Consider the following 22185-nt stretch of genomic DNA (forward strand, 5'->3'; position numbering starts at 1 on the left):
GACTACAATTACACACGACATTAATTAATTGAATTGGCATCAAAATATTAAGATTGAAAGTGTTTAAAGTGTTTTATTTTTAAACATGTATAAATATTAAAAAACCCTCAAGTAATACACTATAAGTCAATTAATTGTATTAAGACCGTTTACATTTGTTTGATACGCAAATGTTTCAAGCAAAATTTAAAAAGAAAAGAAAAAATGATTTTTAACTTATTTTATTATTGAGTGATCTTTTATTATTTTTTTAGGGGGTAGTTGCCAGAAAATGTATTATTCTAATAGTTACCAAATCACAAGTTTGTTATAAACATACACATTGAAAAGTGCTCTTATTGTTGCAAATCTATTCGAAAAATATGAGAATACTGTCCAAACATTTGTTCAGAAATTTAAATTTATATAGATCTTTTCCTTAAAATAATGTGCATGTTCATTAATGTGATATTAACCTGATGCAGTGCTACACCGTGATATCAGTGGCGTTAGCTGTATTAAAAACGTAATATCAAATAGACACGCTCAAGTGGCAAAATGCACTTACAGTCAAGGTATGCTACAACAACTCATTGAATAAAAGGAATACCGTTTCTTTTTTCCCCTTTTTTATTACTTCGATTTCGACCTATACATGTATCTTATTAAGACTCCATTGAAATAAGCTTCTGACTTTAACATCAAATTTTAACTTTAATTGATTTTAATTGGGAAAACACTTGCAACGTAAGGATAATATGATCTAATTTGATCTCGTATACTTACATAAATGTTCACTGGCGTTATAGATAGATAGATTTATTTCAACATAAAATGCATAGATTTACAGATTTAAGGACCACAATGGAAATAAGGGTTTAACTGCAAACCCTTTATTGCGCAATCCTTAACGTATAATGTTGATTGACATGGCTTTGTTAATACATGCATATTGTTTTTATTATTTATTGTGTGTATATAACATGCTGTCATGTAAATCTATGCATTTTATGTTGAAATAAATTTATCTATCTTAAGTGCAAGTACGTTATTATTCATAGATTTTCTATGAATAAAATGCCAGTCGATGTGAGATTTTTTAATTCGTGCATCCGCAACTTAAAATGTCGTTTATTACTTGTTGTGATTTAAAAAGGTATAGTCAGCACTATAAAACAATCTTTACATTAATGCCTTTATGGCTGTTGCAACGTTTTATGTTTAAATTCTATAATATAACAACAAGCGTTTGTTACGACATATTGATATTTGTTCAAGGTTTACTATATTAATTCTTTATTACATTATTATACAAGAGCACCGCAAAACGGTGCCACGCTCGGCTGCGAAAGCTTGTCAGAATTTTTATTTTTTTTTTTTTTTTAGAAGTCCCAGAGACCTTGACCTTTGACCTAGTGAACCAAAAATGGGTATGGTGTGTAGAACTCATCAAGGTGCAGATACATATGAAGTTTCAATGTTGTAGGTGGAAGCACTTTTATTTTAGAAGCAATTTCAAAACCTTAACAAAATGTTAAGGTTTTAGCGGACGACGACGGACACGGACACGACGAGCTGGCTATGAAAATACCTCGGGTTTTCTCCGAAAACAGCCGAGCTAAAAATGATATAGAACTGTCAATGATACCTGACTTTTTGTATGTCCACCACAAAGGGGTCTTTTGGGTTTCTTTTGATCGCTTACTTTCGAGTTCTTAATTCTAACACAGTGTGCAGGATCAACGGGGTTCACAGGGGTATACACGGGCTGGACAGAATGTAACACACCGTTCAGAACATTATTTTTGCAAATGTCTTAAGTTATTGAAATACATTTGCAAAAATCTTTTATATAATAGCGCATAAAAGAAGTTTTTCTTTCAGTTTGTGCCGATATCGTAGGATTTAAGAATACATCATCGAAAACATCTGACATCGGTGCCAAACTTTCACGTTGAATGCAGCATAACCGTGTACATGATATTGTGTTACACATCTGGATACGTTGCAGGGTCTTTCGGAGTCGGCACAATGGTAGAGTGGGTGGTTAGAACCGTTACTCAATGTAGGACAGATGATCTGAAACTGCCAACTGTGTCTGCGCACCACACTTTCTTCCATATTGTTCCACTTTATTAGTGTCTTAGGGAACAAGAGTTCTTATATAGTTGGACTTTGCACTTGATTGGTATGAAACACTTTTTAATAGATTATTTTTCAACAATGCTATCTGCTTTATAGTCTGAGAAAGTCTTAGGGGTAACTCTACGTTCAGATTGCCGGACTTCGGAGAGAAAGTCTTGGCTAGGCAGGGCTGGTACCAGCACCTCAACCCCATTGTAGAATAAGATCAGTCTATTGGCTTTTTCTTCTTTCATGTAGGGGTGTGATCTTCGTACGTTTCAGCATATTTGTCACGAAGCAAGGTGCTTTGGTCACTGGTGTTAATAGTCTCCGGTAATGAATTTCGCCGATTGTTTTCGGATCTTTTCAACTTTGTCTTCGTCTTTTTTAATGTGTGGATCCCAGACAATGGATTTATATTCTAGAGTAGTCCTTACTAAGGCGAAGTATGCTGATTAAAGACAGGATTCCGGGCAGTCTTTCAGATTGCGTCTAAGAAAGCCAAGTCTGAAATTTTCTCTTTTGGTTATCTTATTTACATGTATATGTGATCTCCAATTTAGGTCTTTTGATATAGTTACTCCGAGGTATGGGTCACATCGATTTTTTGGCCAAGAACACCTATAACACAGTTATATAAAGTAAATAAAGTAATTCTGATGGATTTTTACTTTGCCGTAAGCAACATAAAGTGTCTTTTATGCACCAGATGAAATTCTTGAGAAAAATTGTTTTAAAAACTTATTTGAAGAAAAGCACCACATACCAGTGTGTTAACATCCATTAACGTCAAATTATGAACCCCACAAAGTCACATGATCCTGCACCCTGAACAGTTTTCAACCACCATATTTAGTGCCCTAGTTCGTTCGCAATTTAAAATCTCGGCCCAGTTTTATAAACAGTACATATTGAAGTGGCGTTGAAAGAGGTCAATTTATACCGAGGCCGTAAAGGAGAAGGGGTCAGGTGCGATGCCTCCTTTTTTTAATTTATAAAGGCGTGTTCGGCTTATTGATGGCGTCCTTGCAGATAAAACGCGGTAGGAACACTACGGAATCCGGATAGTGCCATCTATAATCTCGCCCTTCTTTCATCAAGGCGACATCAAGGGCGACACATGACACAGGAAGCGATACACGATATTTTCGCGACAGTCGCGGCGACGCACTATATATTTAACACGATATATCGCCCTTGTGTAGGTAGTCCAAAAGGCGATATATCGTGTTAAATATATTGTGCGTCGCCGCGACTGTCGCGCAAAATATCGTGTATGGCTTCGTATCTCGCGTTCAAAGGGCGCCGCACGAAACACGAAGCGACGCACGATATTTTGCGCGACAGTCGCGGCGACGCACGATATTGTATTATTCAAATATCGCCCATATTATCCGAATCTCGTGTATCGCGGTCTAATTTCAGACCGCGACACACGACGCAATACTCGATATTTTGCGCGTACTGTCGCGGCGACACTATCGCCTGTCGAGTTTTCAAAAAATTAGAATGCGATATCTCGCCCTCTGAACACGACCGTCGCACTTTACGAACGCGACCGCCACCCTGTTGTTGTTTTTTATCGAGTGCACCGGGATTGTCTACCGTATGGCCATCGCCCCCAGAAAGACGTGTTTAGTTGGTTACGGGGGATAGTGCAAGATACAGCCCTTTCCAGAGATGACCCTGGGTCTTTTAGTGCCCGGTGTATAGCACCTAGTACACTGCACCTCGGTTTAACGTCTCATGCGAAAGACGAATTAGTAGGTTAGGTGCAGCGGGGGAATCGAACCAGCGATCTCTGAATTGTGAAGCCAGTGTGTTACCACTAGACCACGGATCCGCTACAACCGCCACCCTTTATGAACGCGCCCTTTTATAGGCGATATTTCGCATATGAAGGGGTCAGGTGCGATGCCTCCTTTTTTAATTTATAAATGCGTGTTCGGCTTATTGATGGCGTCCTTGCAGACACAACGTTGTAGGAACACTACGGAATCCGGATTGTGCCATCTATAATCTCGCCCTTCTTTCATCAAGGGCGACACACGCATATAAAAGTCGTAGGAGCTTTCATCGGAAATTACGTTTGGCACTAAATTTTAAGAATGTATTGACCTATGATCATGTAAACTTGTTTCGAGGTTACTTCAAAGGAAAAGAAAAAGCTTTAGCTTTTGAGGTCACCTGGTTAAAGGTAAAGGTCACAGGAGCTTGCACAATGGTTTCAGCATGATTGACCTATGATCATCTAAATTGATGTGTTGGCTACTTTTGATCAAAGAAAGATTGTTATTGATTTTGAGGTCAAAGTTACAGGTGCATGTGACGGGGTATTCATTTGCTCACAATATCTTTAGAATGCTTTCACCTATGATTATGAAAATTAGTTTGGTGATATCAAGTACCAGGGTAACAAAGGTTGTATTATGAAATGTGCTTCAACATGAAATACACATATATTCGATCATTCAAATTGCTATTCTAGTTGAACAGAAGGAAACAAAGACATCATTGAAGTTGGAAGGCAACATGTCATCGTCTAAGGTCACAAGGACTTGTAATATGAACATAGTTGCCACATGATATCTGGACATTGCATCATCATCATTATTCCCTTGAGGCTGGCTGTTTGGGAAAAAAGAGAGATTGCAACAGAGATCCTCCACCAGTCAGGTCTGTTGTGGGCTACTGGGAGAAGCTTATCCAAGGCAAGGGACATCCACTCTTTTTACTTTGTTCATCAAGCTTTTCTTCTGACGACCTGAAAGGCAACCTCAGTCTTGCGGCTCCCAAGCAGCGGCAATGCCAAATAGCTTTGTTGTAGGTCAAAGCTTGCACTAGATATCTTTTGGAAATGAATGGTCTTACAACTGACAGACAGGCTCTCTGACACACAGACAAGTTCAATTCAATTTACGCCCACTTCTTCAGGAAGGGGCATAATATGTGACTTTCTTACGACAAAGAAAAACATGATTGATCTTCACACTAAACAAGGCAACAAAACAACACATATTCAAAACCTGAACGCAATTTTTATGCCTCCGATAGGGTGGCATATAGCAGTTGAACTGTCAGTCCGTCTGTCTGTCTGTCAGTCAGTGCGTCTGTCCGAAAATTTTAACATTGGCCATAACTTTTGCAATATTCAAGATAGCAACTCGATATTTGGCATGCATGTGTATCTCATGCAGCTGCACATTTTGAGTGGTGAAAGGTCAAGGTCATCCTTCAAGGTCAAAGGTAACAAGATGTGTTTGAGAAACACAATGTCCCCCTATATGAAGTTTGACCTTGTAGGATGACCTTGACCTTGACCCTTCCCCACTCAAAATGTGCAGCTCCTTGAGATACACACGCATTTTAAGTATAAAATTGCTAGCTTCAATATTGCAGAAGTGACATTACATGCGCAATTTTGACCCATATACTTGACCTTGAAGGATGACCTTGACCTTTCACCACTCAAAATGTGCAGCTCCATGAGATACACATGCATGCCAAATATCAAGTTTCTATCTTCAATATTGCAAAAGTAATCATAAAATAAGCGATTTGGGCCACATATATTTGACCTCTGACCTTGAAGGATGACCTTGACCTTTTACCACTCAAAATGTGCAGCTCCATAAGATACACATGCATGCCAAATATCAAGTTGCTATCTTCAATATTGCAAAAGTATTCATAAAATAAGCGATTTGGGCCACATATATTTGAACTCTGACCATGAAGGATGACCTTGACCTTTCACCACTCAAGTGTGCAGCTCCATGAGATACACATGCATGCCAAATATCAAGTTGCTATCTTCAATATTGCAAAAGTATTCATAAAATGAGCGATTTTGGCCACCTATATTTGAACTCTGACCTTGAAGGATGACCTTGACCTTTCACCACTCAAAATGTGCAGCTTCATGAGATACACATGCATGCCAAATATGAAGTTGCTATCTTCAATATAGCAAAAGTTATTGCAAAATGTTAAAGTAGGCCCAAACCAACCAACAGACAAACCAACAGACAGGGCAAAAACAATATGTCCCCCACAACTATAGTGGGGGACATAAAAATAAATAAAATGCAAGGGAAGTAACAAGCTTTAAAGGGAGATAATTTATGTTTATCATTTGGCAGGTACAGATCATTTTCACAAGGGAAGTAATCTTTTTTAAAGGGATATAATCACATTTTTTTTATCAAAGTGGCGCAGTAGTGGGCATTGTGTTTCTGACAAACACATCTCTTGTTTAAAAATATTTCCATTGTAAAATAATTTATCACATTATGATAGAATCAAAATAATTGTTTACATTATCATTGTTTATTGACAATCCTTAAACGGTTTTTAATTACCGTCTTACTCTTCCAATTAATAGCACAAAAACACCATTCCAAACCAAAGAACAGAATTGTTACATCCAGAGCTCCAGATAAGAGGCGTATCTGCGTATTTACGCATTGAAAAAATAAAAAAAAACGCATTAAAAATCGGCCCAGTACGTAACAAAACGCAATACAAATCTTGTTACGTATTTTAAATCGATAAAAGTGCGTAACCAGTTTAACCAATTATATCCAGTTGACTGTTTAGTGTAAGTTAACCTTTGAATAAAAAGTACGGTACTTTTTATTTAAAGGTTAACTTACACTAAACACTCAACTGGATATAATTGGTTAAACTGGTTACGCACTTGTAAGTGAATCAAAATAAGCTTGTTATAAAAATGGCGGCCCATAATGTTTGTTGATCAAAACAGGGACGTTTTAAGCGATCAGCGGCTCAAACGGGAATATTTTAAAACAAGTCTGTTCATATCATCATTTTAAGTTCATTCTGTTTGCATTTAATAATATTAATAACAAATAATAATATTTCTAGACTAAACACGCCATGTACTTTGTCAGTTTTCTATGGAGAGGGAAAATACCCCTCAATATTCCAAATACCCTTTATGACTGAAACAAAGGAGTAGAATACACTTTAATAATAATATCAGGGGGTAAAATACCCTTTAGACTAAATCCTTATCTAGAGCTCTGGTTACATCCAATTGCACACACATACAAAACTTATCATGTTGGAAAGAAAGTGCATATGGTGACAGAAAAAGAGTGACATTTTTGTAATTTATTAGTAAAAGAACAACCCTTTGATGTTAAAAAGTTCTGCCAAATGTTCAATGTTTAGAGAAATTAACAAAACCATCATATATAGGTTTAACATTTAATACAGCTTGTATCATAGCCCTGCATATGTATTCCAAAGGCATTCAATGATATATAATCAAATCTGTCTCGTTTATTAAAAAACAAATTGAGAACAAGATTGTAAAACCCCATTACCAAAATAGCATTTGCAAAAATGTTCAAAATTATTCAAATACCATAAACAAATACTATTTCTGGAATTAAATAAAGATACAATACAGCAATTTCAGTTGCTTATTAAAAAAAAAACTCTTAAAAATACATTAAAACAAGAGCTGTCAGAGGACAGCGCGCACGACTATTCGAGTGCTTGACAGTATACATCTTTGAGGGGGGGGGGGGGGGGGGGGGGGGGGGATATCATGTGGGTGTGTGATCATTTAATAGATGATTTTTCAAAAATAAGAAAACAATTTTTTTTTTATTTTTTTTTTTTGGGGGGGGGGGGGGTAGGGGGGGGGGGAGGGGGGTATAATGTGGGTGGGTGATCATTTAATAGATGATCTTTCAAAAAAAAAAAAAATTGGGGGGGGGGGGGGTTGGAGAGGGCGTGGGGGATGGTTTGGGTGGAGTGCATTGTGGTATGTCAGGTTAGTGTTGTTTTGTCAAACTTTAACATATGTGATAAATCTAAGTATAAAAGAGGCCATAATTCTGTCACAATGCTTGATACTGTTGTCTGCTCTTGTTTATAGGTTGGGGTCATGTTGGTAAACAAGTATGCAAAATATGAAAGCAATATGTCAAGGGACGCAGGAAATATTTGGGGTAGTACGCAAACTTTAACATAGATTTATCAATAATATGCATATTCTAAGTATAAAAGGGGCAATAGTTCTGTCAAAATGCTTGATACAGTTGTCTGCTCTTGTTTATAGGTTGGGGTCATGATTGTTAACAACTATGCAAAATATGAAAGCAATATGTCGAGGGACACAGGAAATATTTGGGGTAGTACGCAAACTTTAACATAGATTTATCAATAATATGCATATTCTAAGTATAAAAGGGGCCATAATTCTGTCAAAATGCTTGATACAGTTGTCTGCTCTTGTTTATAGGTTTGGATCATGATGGTTAACAAGTATGCAAAATATGAAAGCAATATGTCAAGGGACAATGAAAATAATTGGGGTAGTACGCAAACTTTAACATTTGCACGCTCACGGAAACGCCAACGGCAACGCCGGGGTGAGTAGGATAGCTCCACTTTATATATTTCATATATAATAGTCAAGCTAAAAAACATAAATATTAAATATTTAAATAAGTCATACACACATGTACTACATTGAATTCCATTTCTGTATGTTCAAACATTCTAAAGAGTCTAAAAATAAAATCAAACATCATGATAGATTGTTTTAAAAAATCATTGTACCTTGGATTCAATTTCTGTTGTTCAAAGATTGAACAAGAAATATCTTTAAAAAAAAGATATACGGCGTTGATTGTGGTTGGAGTTTGTGAAAGGTAAAGAGTTTAATAAATGAGATCAAGGATAGCGAATATCTTTTACTGTGCAGTTCTTAGCTGCATCACACGCAGTACGGGATGTTACGCGGAGCTTTCGCGGCTTATTTTACATTATTACGTATTGCTGGTCATAAACCTATAGATACGAAACAGAAAACCAAAAGAAGAATGGAAGTGAAATTTAAACATATGAGTCAACCGGCCACACGCTAAGTATCCGTTCATATTTTAAATATTTGTACGCGCTATCTTCGAACAAACCTGTTTTAATGGTTTGTCGGGCATTGCTATTTGATTCGATTATTAACAGTATCGAGAATCATCGCGCTCATGCTTTATACATTAGTCAATATAGTGGAATAATTCTTGTTAAATTAATTAAAAATAATATTTATCACGGTATTGTTGAAAACACATTAAGAATCTATTATTGACATACCATAATAATATTTCTGAATATCTTCTTTTAACATCTTTCTGGTCTAAAGGAAATTCCAGTTCACCTAGTTCAGGGATAGCGTCTATATTATATAACGATAACTGGCTGCGAACTCAGGTAAGCACATAAGCGTATTCGAAGACGCAGCTATGACCTGTAAATAAACCACACACTAACCGCAAACTGACCCATGATACTTCGCGGGTTAAGATGCAATGCATTAAAGTGAGGCCACGCTTCCACTGCTCTTTATACTTTTACATGTTAACATGTTTACAGGAATATGGAAGTCAGTACTAAACAAGGGCTGTTTGTAAAACATGCATGCCCCCCTATATGGGCTATTAGTTGTAGTAGCAGCCATTGTGTGAATACGTTTTTTGTCACTGTGAACGGTTGTGGTGGTGGTGGTGTAGTGGTGGTGTAGTGGTGTGGTAGTAGTAGTAGTAGTAGTAGTAGTAGTAGTAGTGAGTAGTTAGTAGTAGTAGTAGTAGTAGTAGTAGTAGTAGTAGTAGTAGTAGTAGTAGAAGTAGTAGCAGCAGCAGCAGCAGCAGCAGTAGTAGTAGTAGTATGCATTACAAAAATGCAGTTAGTCTTACATTTGGTAAAATTTAAATATATTACAAGGGAGACAAATGCTGTAACAAAAAGATCATGCAAAAACGGTAGTTGTTTCTCTTGTTTGAACCATGCTAAATCCTTAAAATGCCTATTTCCAGTAACTGTGACCTTCACCTGTGACCTTGACCTAGTGACCTCAAAATCAATAGGGGTCATCTGCTAGTCATGATCAATGTAACTATGAAGTTTCATGATCCTAGGCCCAAGCGTTCTTTAGTTATCATCCGGAAACCACCTGGTGGACGGACGGACGGACTGACCGACCGACATGAGCAAAGCAATATACCCCCTCTTCTTCGAAGGGGGCCATAATATGAGAACATAGCCTTTAAGTATAAACGCTGTTGCCTCTGAAAATAAAAGGTGCAAGCACAAACTGTATTGATGTAGAGATTGAGTGTAAAACTGTTTAATCTATTAAGCCTTTTCATTAGAGATAAAAATGTTTTATGCTGAACACGCAGTAAAACAGTATTACAAAGACGCGAACATATGTTTCCAATGTTCTGGTGGAATGCTAAATCAGCCTATGGGATAAATGAAGTCTATTCATTCTGAACTAGCCGCAGGAAGTTTTATTTGAATTTTAATGGACAGTTACAAAGGTCAGGTAAGGTGATAAGCCTGGCGTATACAGCTTCGCCGAAAAAAAAAATTGAACAAATCTCTCATTATCATTAATTATTTATATAAATCAAACTATTTTTATTTAATCTGGAATAGTGTCAGTGAACAATGTGCAAATCATTACAATGTTAGAGGTAAAATATGGGGATCATTCTGTAATGTTAGACACAGAAAGTGTTCATGTCAAACATCTGCTGAGTGCACCATCAAACAATGTAACAGTATAGAAGGCATGTCTTTACCAAAAGGGCTAAAGGCCCTTTGATGCTCACCTGAGACCTTCACTATTCTGAGCAGAATCATTTTAAATCCAGCTGAGATAGTGTCCTAAGGAAAAACAGTCTCAGTGAAAGTCCCCAAACCAGTACTCGCCACATAATGTATGTAAATTATATTAACTATTACAGACCCAATTCAAATTTACTGGCCACTAACTACAAATTGAGCCCACTTCTGCAGTATGCACAGGCTAATCAGGGATGACACTTTCAGCGTTTATGGTATAGTTTGTTAAAAAGATGCCCTACTTAGTGAAAATCCAGTTAAGGCAAAAGGTGTTGTCCCTGATTAGCCGTGAAGCCTAATATGGGTCAACACTTAACACTCATGCATTAAGCCCTGTTTTCCCACAGCTGTAATACATGTATGTGTACTGCCATCTTGACACTATGGCTGGCAATGTTGTTATATATATGCCATTCTGTGTAGCCCTGGCCACATCTAGTTGGATGCTCATCATTTCTTGTTTGCAAAGAACTGAAATGTATGTGAATGTTTGATAATTTGTTTAACTAAGTTGTATCATGATGTAAGAATTTGAATAAAAACAAAACAAAAATACTTTATTTATTTTGGATCAAATCCATATTTGTGTAAGTGTATTTATATATTATAAAGAAAAAATGCTGGTTATCCAATAAATACAAGAACAGGATTTCCAAGAATGCATGATATGTGAAATGATTTAAATATGTTGACATCAAAATGCCCACTAGACTCTCCATTAAAATGGAAATAATTTTAATGGTGGACAAGTGCAACATGTAAACAGAATCTTTTGTTTTGGGCAGGATACTGTTTTTTCATGTGCTCATCATCTTAAAAAAAAAAATTTCATTCTAGTTTATGCTGTTTGGCAACATATTAACTTCTCTGATTTATTATGATTTCAGTCTTCAAAATAACTTTAACTGCAAGCATGAATATTTAAATTATACCAAGATACCAAGAAAATGTTCCAAGACTTTGAACAAGAGCTGTGAGAGGACAGCGCGCTCGACTATTAGAGTGCTTGACAGTATAACGTAAGCCATCATGGGGAAATTGTTCATATTCAATAATTTATTAGACGATCTTTCAAAAAAAAAAATGAAATTTTTTTTTTTTTTTTTTGGAGGGGAGGGGGGGGGGGGGGGGGGGGGTATATGTTTTTAGAGATTTATTAGATATAGGTTGGGGTCATGTTGGTCAACGAGTATGCAACATATAAAAGCAATATGTCAAAGGATATAGGAAATATTTGGGGTAGTACGCAAACTTTAACATCTAAGTATAAAAGGGGCAATAATTATGACAAAATGCTTGATAGAGTTGTCTGCTCTTGTTTATAGGTTGGGGTGATGTTGGTAAACAAGTATGCAAAATATAAAAGCAATATGTCAAGGGACAATGAAAATAAATGGGGTAGAACGAAAACTTTTAACATTTGCTGCATATTCTAAGTGGAAAAGGGGCCATAATTATCAATGCTTGATAGAGTTGTCTGCTCTTGTTTATAGGTTGGGGTCATGTTGGTAAACAAGTATGCAAAATATAAAAGCAATATGTCAAGGGACAATGAAAAAAAATGGGGTAGTACGAAAACTTTAACATTTGCTGCATATTCTAAGTGGAAAAGGGGCCATAATTATCAATGCTTGATAGAGTTGTCTGCTCTTGTTTATAGGTTGCGGGTCATGTTGGTAAACAAGTATGCAAAATATGAAAGCAATATGTCAAGGGAGAAAGAAAATATTTGGGGTACTACGAAAACTTTGACATTTGCATGCAGACGCTAACGCTAATGCCGACGCCGGGGTGAGTAGGATAGCTCTACTATATATATTTCATATATAATAGTCGAGCTAAAAATGAAACTGACAATTTAAGCAAGCCAGCTAAAAATTTACCAGTACAAGGCTTTTGGTTATGTGCTTTCTTTGCTATTATAAATGTGCATTCAAATATGTTGTACCAAAACCATCAAGTAGCCTTTATATCACACCTTGGAAACGGCGCCTAATGCAGTCCCAAATTTCTCCATTTTCTGCAGATGTTGTGATATCCATCCTGGCAGTTTGGCCACAGTCCCAGCTTTAGTGTAGCGGCGATCTAACAGAAGAATGGTGGCATAGTCGCCTTGATGGCGAATAGCCCGGCCTGAAGTGCAAGTCGAAATACACCCATTTAAAAATCTTACCACAAATAGATTTTTTAGACAATAGCAAAAAACCCCATCTGCCATTATTAAAACTATTTGAGCCTGTGCAGTTGGCATGACATAATCAGAGACCATACTTTTCGCCTAGACTATATTTTTCTTTAAAGACTTGCTCAAAACAAAAATTCCATTAAAGCAGAAAGTGAAATAACAGCCATTATGCCAGAACCAAATAAAAAACGTGTTGTTAAGCCAACTAAAATGGTCATAGTATTTTGAATGTTTAAAAAGATTGCACTAAATACCACACATTACTGTCTGCATTAACTTATGGCCAGACAACCAAAGTAATTTGCCAATTTTGCTTTTTTCGTCTAAAATGACATATTGATAGAATTCTCTAATTTATAAAGAATGTTACCAAAATACAGGTTAACATTATTTGCACCTAGTGACTGATTAACTGCATTCATACACACCTATTGTCTGATTAACTGCCTTCATACACACCTATTTAATGACTCAGGGCCTTTATACACACCTGTTGACTGATTAACTGCCCTTCATACACATCTATGGACTGATTCACTGCCTTCATACGCACCTAATGACTGACTCACTGTCTTCAAACTCGCCTTTTCACTGCCTTCATACACAGGTTCCGACCTATTGACTGATTCATGCCTTCATACACCCCTGTTGACTGATTCACTGCCTTCATACACCCCTATTGACTGATTCACTGCCTTCATACACAGGTTCGTACCTATTGACTGATTCACCACCTTGATACACAGGTCCCTGCCCATTGACTGATTCACTGCCTTCATACAGCCCTGTTGACTGATTTACTGCCTTCATACACACCTATCGACTGATTCACTGCCTTCATACACACCTATTGACTGATTCACTGCCTTCATACACCCCTGTTGACTGATTCATGTCTTCATACACCCCTGATGAGTGATTCATGCCTTCATACACCCCTGTTGACTGATTTACTGCCTTCATACACACCTATCGACTGATTCACTGCCTTCATACACACCTATTGACTGATTCACTGCCTTCATACACCCCTGTTGACTGATTCATGTCTTCATACACCCCTGATGACTGATTCATGCCTTCATACACCCCTGTTGACTGATTTACTGCCTTCATACACACCTATCGACTGATTCACTGCCTTCATACACACCTATTGACTGATTCACTGCCTTCATACACAGGTCCCTACCTACTGACTGATTCACCGCCTTCATACACAGATTCATACCTATTGACTGATTCACTGCCTTCATAAACAGGTCCCTACATATTGACTGATTCACTGCCTTTATACACAGATTCATACCTATTGACTATTTCTCTGCCTTCATAAACAGGTCCCTACCTATTGACTGATTCACTGCCTTCATTCAAAGGTCCCTACCTATTGACTGATTCACTGCCTTCATACACAGATTTTCATAGTGGACCTGACCTGGCAGCTTACCATCTGGATCTCGTGGCTGAAAAAACATTGCAATAATTTAGCTGTGCTGTAAGTCTAGTTTTGCTGTAAGTCTAGTTTTGCTCTAAGTCAAGATGTGCTCTACGTCTAGTTGAGCTTAAAGTCAAGCTGTGCTCTAAGTCAAGCTTTGCTCCAAGTCTAGTTGTGCTCTAAGTCAAGCTTTGCTCCAAGTCTAGTTGTGCTCTAAGTCAAGCTTTGCTCTAAGTCAAGCTTTGCTCTTATTTCACGAGTGATCATATAAAATAATATTTTAACGAGTGGCGCAGCCACAAGTGAAAATATGTATTTTTTATGATCAAGAGTGAATTAAAATCAATATTCCATCGAAATCAACAAATTTTCTTTTTATTTTATGCTTTTTTCACCGTTTAGTTACATTGTACAAGAGTTTAACTGGATAATTGCGCTGGATATTTGACGTCATTTCGTCGAAAAAATTACGTCATTTCACAGTAAAATGGTGAAAATATCGATATTTTTCACTGTTTATTCACTGTTTAAAACAGTGAAATACCAGTTTTATTTCCATATTATTTCTCTATTAACCACCGAAAAGCATAAAATTAAATATTGTAATTTTTATTAAGAACCACATGATACATAAATTCATTCCATTTGGAAGATTGGAATTAAGCTATTGCTGCTTTCATGTTTTAATTTACCAGTCTTCACGCTAACTTTGTATAGTAGTTTTAATAGCACTTGCCTATATATAATGTATAATATGTTATATATCAATTTATAAAATGTCCCATTTGCCCGAATAAATACAATCAAACTATATACTCCTCTTATTGTCATTATACATGCCTTAGTCTTTGAGCAATTGTGTTAGTGTAAAAACTAATTTACTGGAGAGTGCTTGCTAAAGAGTTTAGAACAACATACAACAAGGCTATTGTCAAGCAATATGGTCCCCTACCGGCTCCACCATTGTCAGAAATTCCACCATTTCAGATTTTTTTTTTTTTTTGGTTACCATAGCAACCATAATTTTTTATGTAGGAACAAAATGAAATGATGTGCATAATGTCCATATTGCCATCTATCCATGTTGCAAGTTTCATGAAAAAATATTAAGAACTTTTAAAGTTATCGCAGGATCCAGAAAATCACCATTTTCAGCAGTATTTCTAGTCCATTTGTTGCCATAGCAACCAGAATTTTTGACGTAGGAACAAAATGAAATGACGTGCATAATGTCCATATTGCCATCTATCCATGTTTCAAGTTTCATGAAAAAATATGAAGAACTTTTAAAGTTATCGCAGGATTCAGAAAAGTGTGACAGACTCACAGACGCACAGAGCGCAAACCATAAGTCCCCTCCGGTGAAAATTATTTCCTGACACAACCAGACAGAGCCTCGCTCTGGTAAAACAGGGCTTAATACATGTGCGCAAAGAGTTGTCCAAGATAAGCCTGTTCAGTCCGCACAGGCTAATCAGGGACAGCACTTTTAACTTTAATGGATATTTTTGTATAAAGGATGACTCTTCTAAACAAAAATTCAGTCTAGGCAGAAAGTGTCATCCCAGTTTTGCCGTGCAGACATCAAAGGCTTATCTGGCAAGTCATTTTACGCACATTCATTAAGCATGGTTTCTCATAGCACGGCTCAATTTAAATCTTTTACCTAAAAAGTTTACCCTTAAACAATAAGGCAGGTTGTTACATGAAGATTTTCCACACAAGCCCCAAGCCATTCCTCTAACAAAGTTTACCCTTAAACATTCAGGCAGGTTTTGACATAAAGATTTTCCACACAAGCCACTTACAAAGTTTGCATTGAGGTAGTCCATCTTCTCCTTGAGTTCTGGAGAGTTCATGTTTGGATACGGCTATTCCAACCATCAGGACACATCTGGGAAACAAACACAGACTTTTAAACGAGCGCAAAACGAGCTGCGCTCTGGGATAACGCGGCTTAATGCATGTGAGTAAAGTTTTGTCCCAGAGTAGCCTGTGCAGTCTACACAGGCTGATCTGGGAACCTTTGCGCTTTAAGGATTTTTTGTTTAAATGAAGTTTTTTTTAAGGAAAATCCCATTTAGTATGATAGTTTAGTCTCAGTCTAAACAGGTTGATATAGGACGTCACTTTGCCCAGATGCAATAAACCTTGATTTCCCAGAGCAGATGTCATATGTCAGTACATCATATAACGATATTTGGAAAGTCTTTGGCACTTTCTGAATATAAATTTGAAAAAAAAATGAAAAGAAACTAAGATTACCATAAATGTTGTTTGTTTGACAGAAACTGTAAGGAAACACAGAACGATATAAATTCCATATAATGCATGTTTGATCTGTTTATCAAATATTTTTTCTATTTTAGAAATTTTGTTGTCAGTAGCTTGGATGTGTCACTGAAAGTTTTGGAGCAGGGTTTAGGGAAAACTGCGCTTGATGCATGTGCGTAAAGTGTTGCCAATGAGTGGACTTCACAGGCAAATCTGGAACGACACTTTACACACATGCATTAAGCCCTGTTTTCCCAGAATGAGGCTTACACATGTATGATCCGGCTCTTGTACACAAAATAATAGTGTAGACTAGTGAACATCCACCCTTATAAAAAACAGGCAAGAAATTCATAAACATAGGGTCCCAACAAGAGCTTGTCACAGTAGTGCCAAATCCCCACCGAAATGTGTTTGCTTGTATGACAACAGTTGTTTTAGAGAGTAGAATAATATTTGTAAAAACAAATAAGGGGACATTCATTATGCTCCAGACAAAAATTACTTTGAAACAAGAGCTTGTCACAGTAGTGCCAAATGCCCACCGAAATGTGTTTGCTTGTATGACAACATTTGTTTTAGAGAATAGAATAATATTTGTAAAAACAAATAAGTGGAAATTCATTATGCTCCAGACAAAAATTTACTTTGAAACAAGAGCTTGTCACAGTAGTGCCAAATCCCCACCGAAATGTGTTTGCATGTATGACAACATTTGTTTTAGAGAGTAGAATAATATTTGTAAAAACAAATAAAGGGAGATAGTTCATTATGCTCCGGACAAAAATTTACTTTGAAATTAAATAAAGGGATGTAATTCAAACACTAAGGTAGATAGAGTTATGGTTCTTAGTCACTGCACTTCTACTTGCCATCTGTTTAAGTTTGAAGTTTCAAGTAAATCCCTTCAGTAGATTTAGAGTTATGCTCCGGACAAAAATTTACTTTAAAATTATATAAAAGGGGAGATAATTCAAAAACTAAGGTAGATAGAGTTATGGTTATTGGTCACTGCACTTCTCCTTGATGCCATATGTTTAAGTTTGAATTTTCAAGTAAATCCCTTCAGTAGAATTAGAGTTATGCTCCGGACAAAATTTACTTTAAAGTTATATAAAACGGGAGATTATTCAAAAACTAAAGTAGATAGAGTTATGGTTCTTAGTCACTGCACTTTTCCTACTTGCCATCTGTTTATATTTCAAGTTTCAAGTAAATCCCTTCGGTAGATTTAGAGTTATGCTCCGGACAAAAATTTACATTAAAATTATATAAAAGGGGAGATAATTCAAAATCTAAGGTAGATAGAGTTATGGTTCTTGGTCACTGCACTTCTCCTAGTTGCCATCTGTGTATATTTCAAGTTTCAAGTAAATCCCTTCAGTAGATTTAGAGTTATGCTCCGGACAAAAATGTACTTTAAAATCATATAAAAGGGGAGATAATTCAAAAACTAAGCTAGATAGAGTTATGGTTCTTGGTCACTGCACTTCCCCTTGTTGCCATCTGTTTATATTCTAAGTTTAAAGTAAATCCATTGAATAGATTTGGAGTTATGCTCCGGACAAAGTTTCAGCCGGACAGACAGACGGACGGACAGACGGACAGGACCAATTACTATATCCCCTCCGAATTTTTTTTGGCGGGGATAATAAAGACAAGTGTAATGCTTGTCAGGATTTATGAGTTGTTATTTGTTCAGAGTTTGGAAATATCAAATAGTAAATCTGAACATTTGTAGATAAATGGAAACTGTTCTCTATTCTTTTTAGAACCAAGCAAAACAACAGCAGTTTAAAACATTACATAAGAAGACTCACCATTTGACCTATTGAAGGATAGATGTCGGATTTTAAATATGATTTTCTTGTGTTAAGAAAGGAAGATTTCATGAGATGCTGACTGTTCAGAGTTAAGAACTTGAATGACCCAGCCCTGTGATATATAGTTGAAAACATTTCTCTAATAATTATTGGTATCTAAATATAAATGACAAGAGATGTGTTTGTCAGAAACACAATGCCCCCTATTGCGCCGCTTTGAAGCCATATATTTGACCTATGACTTTAAAGGATGACCTTGACCTTTCACCACTCAAAATGTGCAGCTCCATGAGATACACATGCATGCCAAATATCAAGTTGCTATCTTCAATAATGCAAAATTTATTGCAAAACTTTAACGAAGGTTAATGTTTTGGGACAGACAGACAGACAGACAGGCCAAAAACAATATGCCCCGGATCTTTCGATCCGGGGGCATAAAAATGTAATTAAGTGTGTGGATTGAGGGTATGTCCTAAATCACAGCTTAACAATTATATTACCTATGCTATTTTAAATGTAACACTATTAATGAGAAATAACTAGTACACTAACAATACTCCTCTGAAATTTCAAATGTATTGAATAATAACATCATAATTAGAAATCTCCAATAATTATGTAACAATTAACTTGTAAAATAGCGACTTCAAAAAGGCAAGAATAAAAACTTGACTTGGATTTCATTTTTTCTTTGAAATACTGACAATTATAATTTTAAAAATTGAATAAACCAAGCAGTACAATAAAGATACAATGACGGACTAGAAAGTACTTAAAAATCAAGTTGACTCTGAAAAGACAATGCTAAAAATCAGTTGAACATAAATTAAATATGAAGTGTACAACTGTAAACAGTACATATTTGACACTTATATGCTTTTTTTCCACAATTTTGTTTTGAACATGTACAATATTGAGTTGCATCCCTTAGATTGATACAAAACCAGTTAAAAATCACATATTGTCATTTAAATATTTAAACAGACTGTTTTTTCAAGAAAGGTTTATTGAGACCTAAAAGCTTGAAAAAAATACCAATTTAAAACTGAGCAGGTACACTGATAAATGTACATGTCATAGTAAGAGCCTCCCTTTGAGAAAACAGGGCTTAATGCATGTGCTTAAAGCGGCATCCAAGATGAGCCTGTACCGTCTTCACAGGCTAATCAGGGACAACTCTTTCCACTTTTATGGTATTTTTGTTTATAAGAAGTCACTTCTCCGCAAAATCCAGTTTAGACAGAGAGTCTTCTCTGATAAGCCTGTGTGGATTGCACAGTCTAATCTGGGACAACACTTTTAACACATGCATTTAGACCAGTTTTGCAAGCATGGGGCTCATATGTTACCTGCCCATGTTGTCAGAGAAGTTGATCCCCTCGCTCATTTTGCCTCCCACCACACAGAACATGATGGCCCCGGTCACACTGCCACTCGGGTTCTGAAACATGCACATGAAGGGTACATATGGGCCGCATTCTGGGAAAACTGGGCTTAATGCATGTGTGAAGTGTAGTCCGTGATCAGGGACACACTTTCCACCTAGACTGGATTTTGTTTAATAAGCGACCTGCTTTAAACAAAAGATTCCATAATAGCAAAAAGGATTGTCCCTGATTGGCCTGCGCCGACTGCAAAGGCTATTCTGGGAGGAAACTTTATTCAATTGCATTAATCCCTATTTTCCCAGAACACAGCTCATTAACTAGTTTGCCCTTGCTTACTGCCATTACTGTATGTGGAAATAGTGGGGACAAATTTACATCAAGCAAAAGATTATGATGCACGGTAAACAGAAACACACTTTGAATAACAATGTCAACAAGAGGGCCATAGGCCCTAGTTTGATCTACTGAGACTTCATGGACCTGAACTGTTCTCAGCAGCTTTGAGATATTCAGAAAATTTTAAACTGGGCAGAGCTATCATGAGATAAAATATTCTGAGCAAGTTTCATGATGATCTGACAAAAATGTGACTTCTTGATGAAGTGCAAACTGTCTAAAATAACTTGCATATTTAGTATAATGTTCACAATGTTCCACTAACTCTGTAAAGTGTTCATAAGGTTTCACTAACTCTATATACGGATACTGTATTGCCCTTAGCAGCTTTATTATCCCCACGCTTTTTGAAAAAAAGGTGGGGATATTGTGGTTATCTCCGCCGTCCGTCCGTCCGTCCGTCTGTCTGTCTGTCTGTCTGTCCGTCCGTCCTGGCCACTATCTCCTCCTACACTAAAAGCACTAGAACCTTGAAACTTACACACATGGTAGCTATGAGCATATGTGCGACCCTGCACTATTTGGAATTATGATCTGACCCCTGGGTCAAAAGTTATAGCGGTTGGGGTGGGGCCGCGTCAGAAATTATCACTCATTTTTTTAGGTTATTTTACATTTACTTCTTTATTTCTACACCGATTCACTTCAAATTGATACTGGACCTCTCTTATGACAATACCGTCAATCTCAACCATGCATGGCCCCATTCCCAACCCTGGGGCGCCCCGCCCACATAGGCCACACCCACCAAAAAATTCCATTTACTATAATTTTTTCATTTCTACACGGATTCACTTCAAATTGATACTGAACTTTTGTTATGACATTAGGGTCAATCTCAACTATGCATGGCCCCAATCCCAACCCTGGGGCGCCCGCCCACATAGGCCACACCCACCAAAAAATTCCATTTACTATAATTTTTTCATTTCTACACGGATTCACTTCAAATTGATACTGAACTTCTCTTATGACATTAGGGTCAATCTCAACTATGCATGGCCCCATAACCAACCCTGGGGCCCCGCCCACATAGACCACACCCACCCAAAATTGCCTTTACTATAATTTCTTCATTTCTACACCGATTCACTTCAAATTGATATTGAACTTCTCTTATGACAATACAGTCAATCTCAACTATGCATGGCCCCATTACCAACCCTGGGGCGCCCCGCCCACATAGACCACACCCACCCAAAATTGCCTTTTACTATAATTTCTTCATTTCTACACCGATTCACTTCAAATTGATACTGAACCTCTCTTATGACAATACGGTCAATCTCAACTATGCATGGCCCCATTACCAACCCTGGGGCCCCGCCCACATAGACCACACCCGCCCAAAATTGCCTTTTACTATAATTTCTTCATTTCTACACCGATTCACATCAAATTGATACTGAACTTCTCTAATGACAATACGGTCAATCTCAACTATGCATGGCACAATTACCAACCCTGGGGCGCCCTGCCCACATATGTCACACCCACCCAAAATTGCCTTTTACTATAACTTCTTCATTTCTACACCAATTCACTTCTAATTGATGATGAACTTCTCTTATGACAATACGGTCAATCTCAGCTATGCATGGCCCCATTACCAACCCTGGGGCACACCTAGGTCAAACATTCGGCGCGGGGATACGCGTCGGCCTCTGCCGCGCCATTTCTAGTTTTTCAATTGACAGGAACCACTTTCAGCTCAGCCATGATATAATTGGAATACTGTAATTACTCTAAGTGTTAGCAAAAATAATTATTTTCCGTGACGCTTAATTTTTGGACCTATGTGTTTACGTCCATTATTAATGTCTCTAAATTTTCTGACAGTATATTTTACAGGGCTATTATAAGGACTTCTGCCCAGTTTTTCCTTATCTTGTTACACTTCGAGCATGGATT

At 37.0% G+C, this 22185-nt stretch overlaps 1 protein-coding gene across 1 annotated transcript in view; it reads right to left on the minus strand.

Annotated features, from left to right (window-relative positions):
• Positions 1-7856: 7856 nt before the first annotated feature.
• The window catches only part of LOC127877202 (ATP-dependent DNA helicase DDX11-like), a 177346-nt gene continuing 163017 nt past the window's right edge, over positions 7857-22185 (minus strand). Inside the window, 6 exon segments of the mRNA XM_052422871.1 lie at positions 7857-11238; positions 12746-12900; positions 14340-14418; positions 16199-16261; positions 16263-16284; positions 19840-19931. Coding sequence (XP_052278831.1) covers positions 11218-11238; positions 12746-12900; positions 14340-14418; positions 16199-16261; positions 16263-16284; positions 19840-19931 — 432 coding nt within the window. The 3' untranslated portion in view covers positions 7857-11217.

The sequence above is a fragment of the Dreissena polymorpha genome, chromosome 4 (genome assembly GCF_020536995.1).
Source record: "Dreissena polymorpha isolate Duluth1 chromosome 4, UMN_Dpol_1.0, whole genome shotgun sequence".
Lineage (NCBI taxonomy): Eukaryota > Metazoa > Mollusca > Bivalvia > Myida > Dreissenidae > Dreissena > Dreissena polymorpha.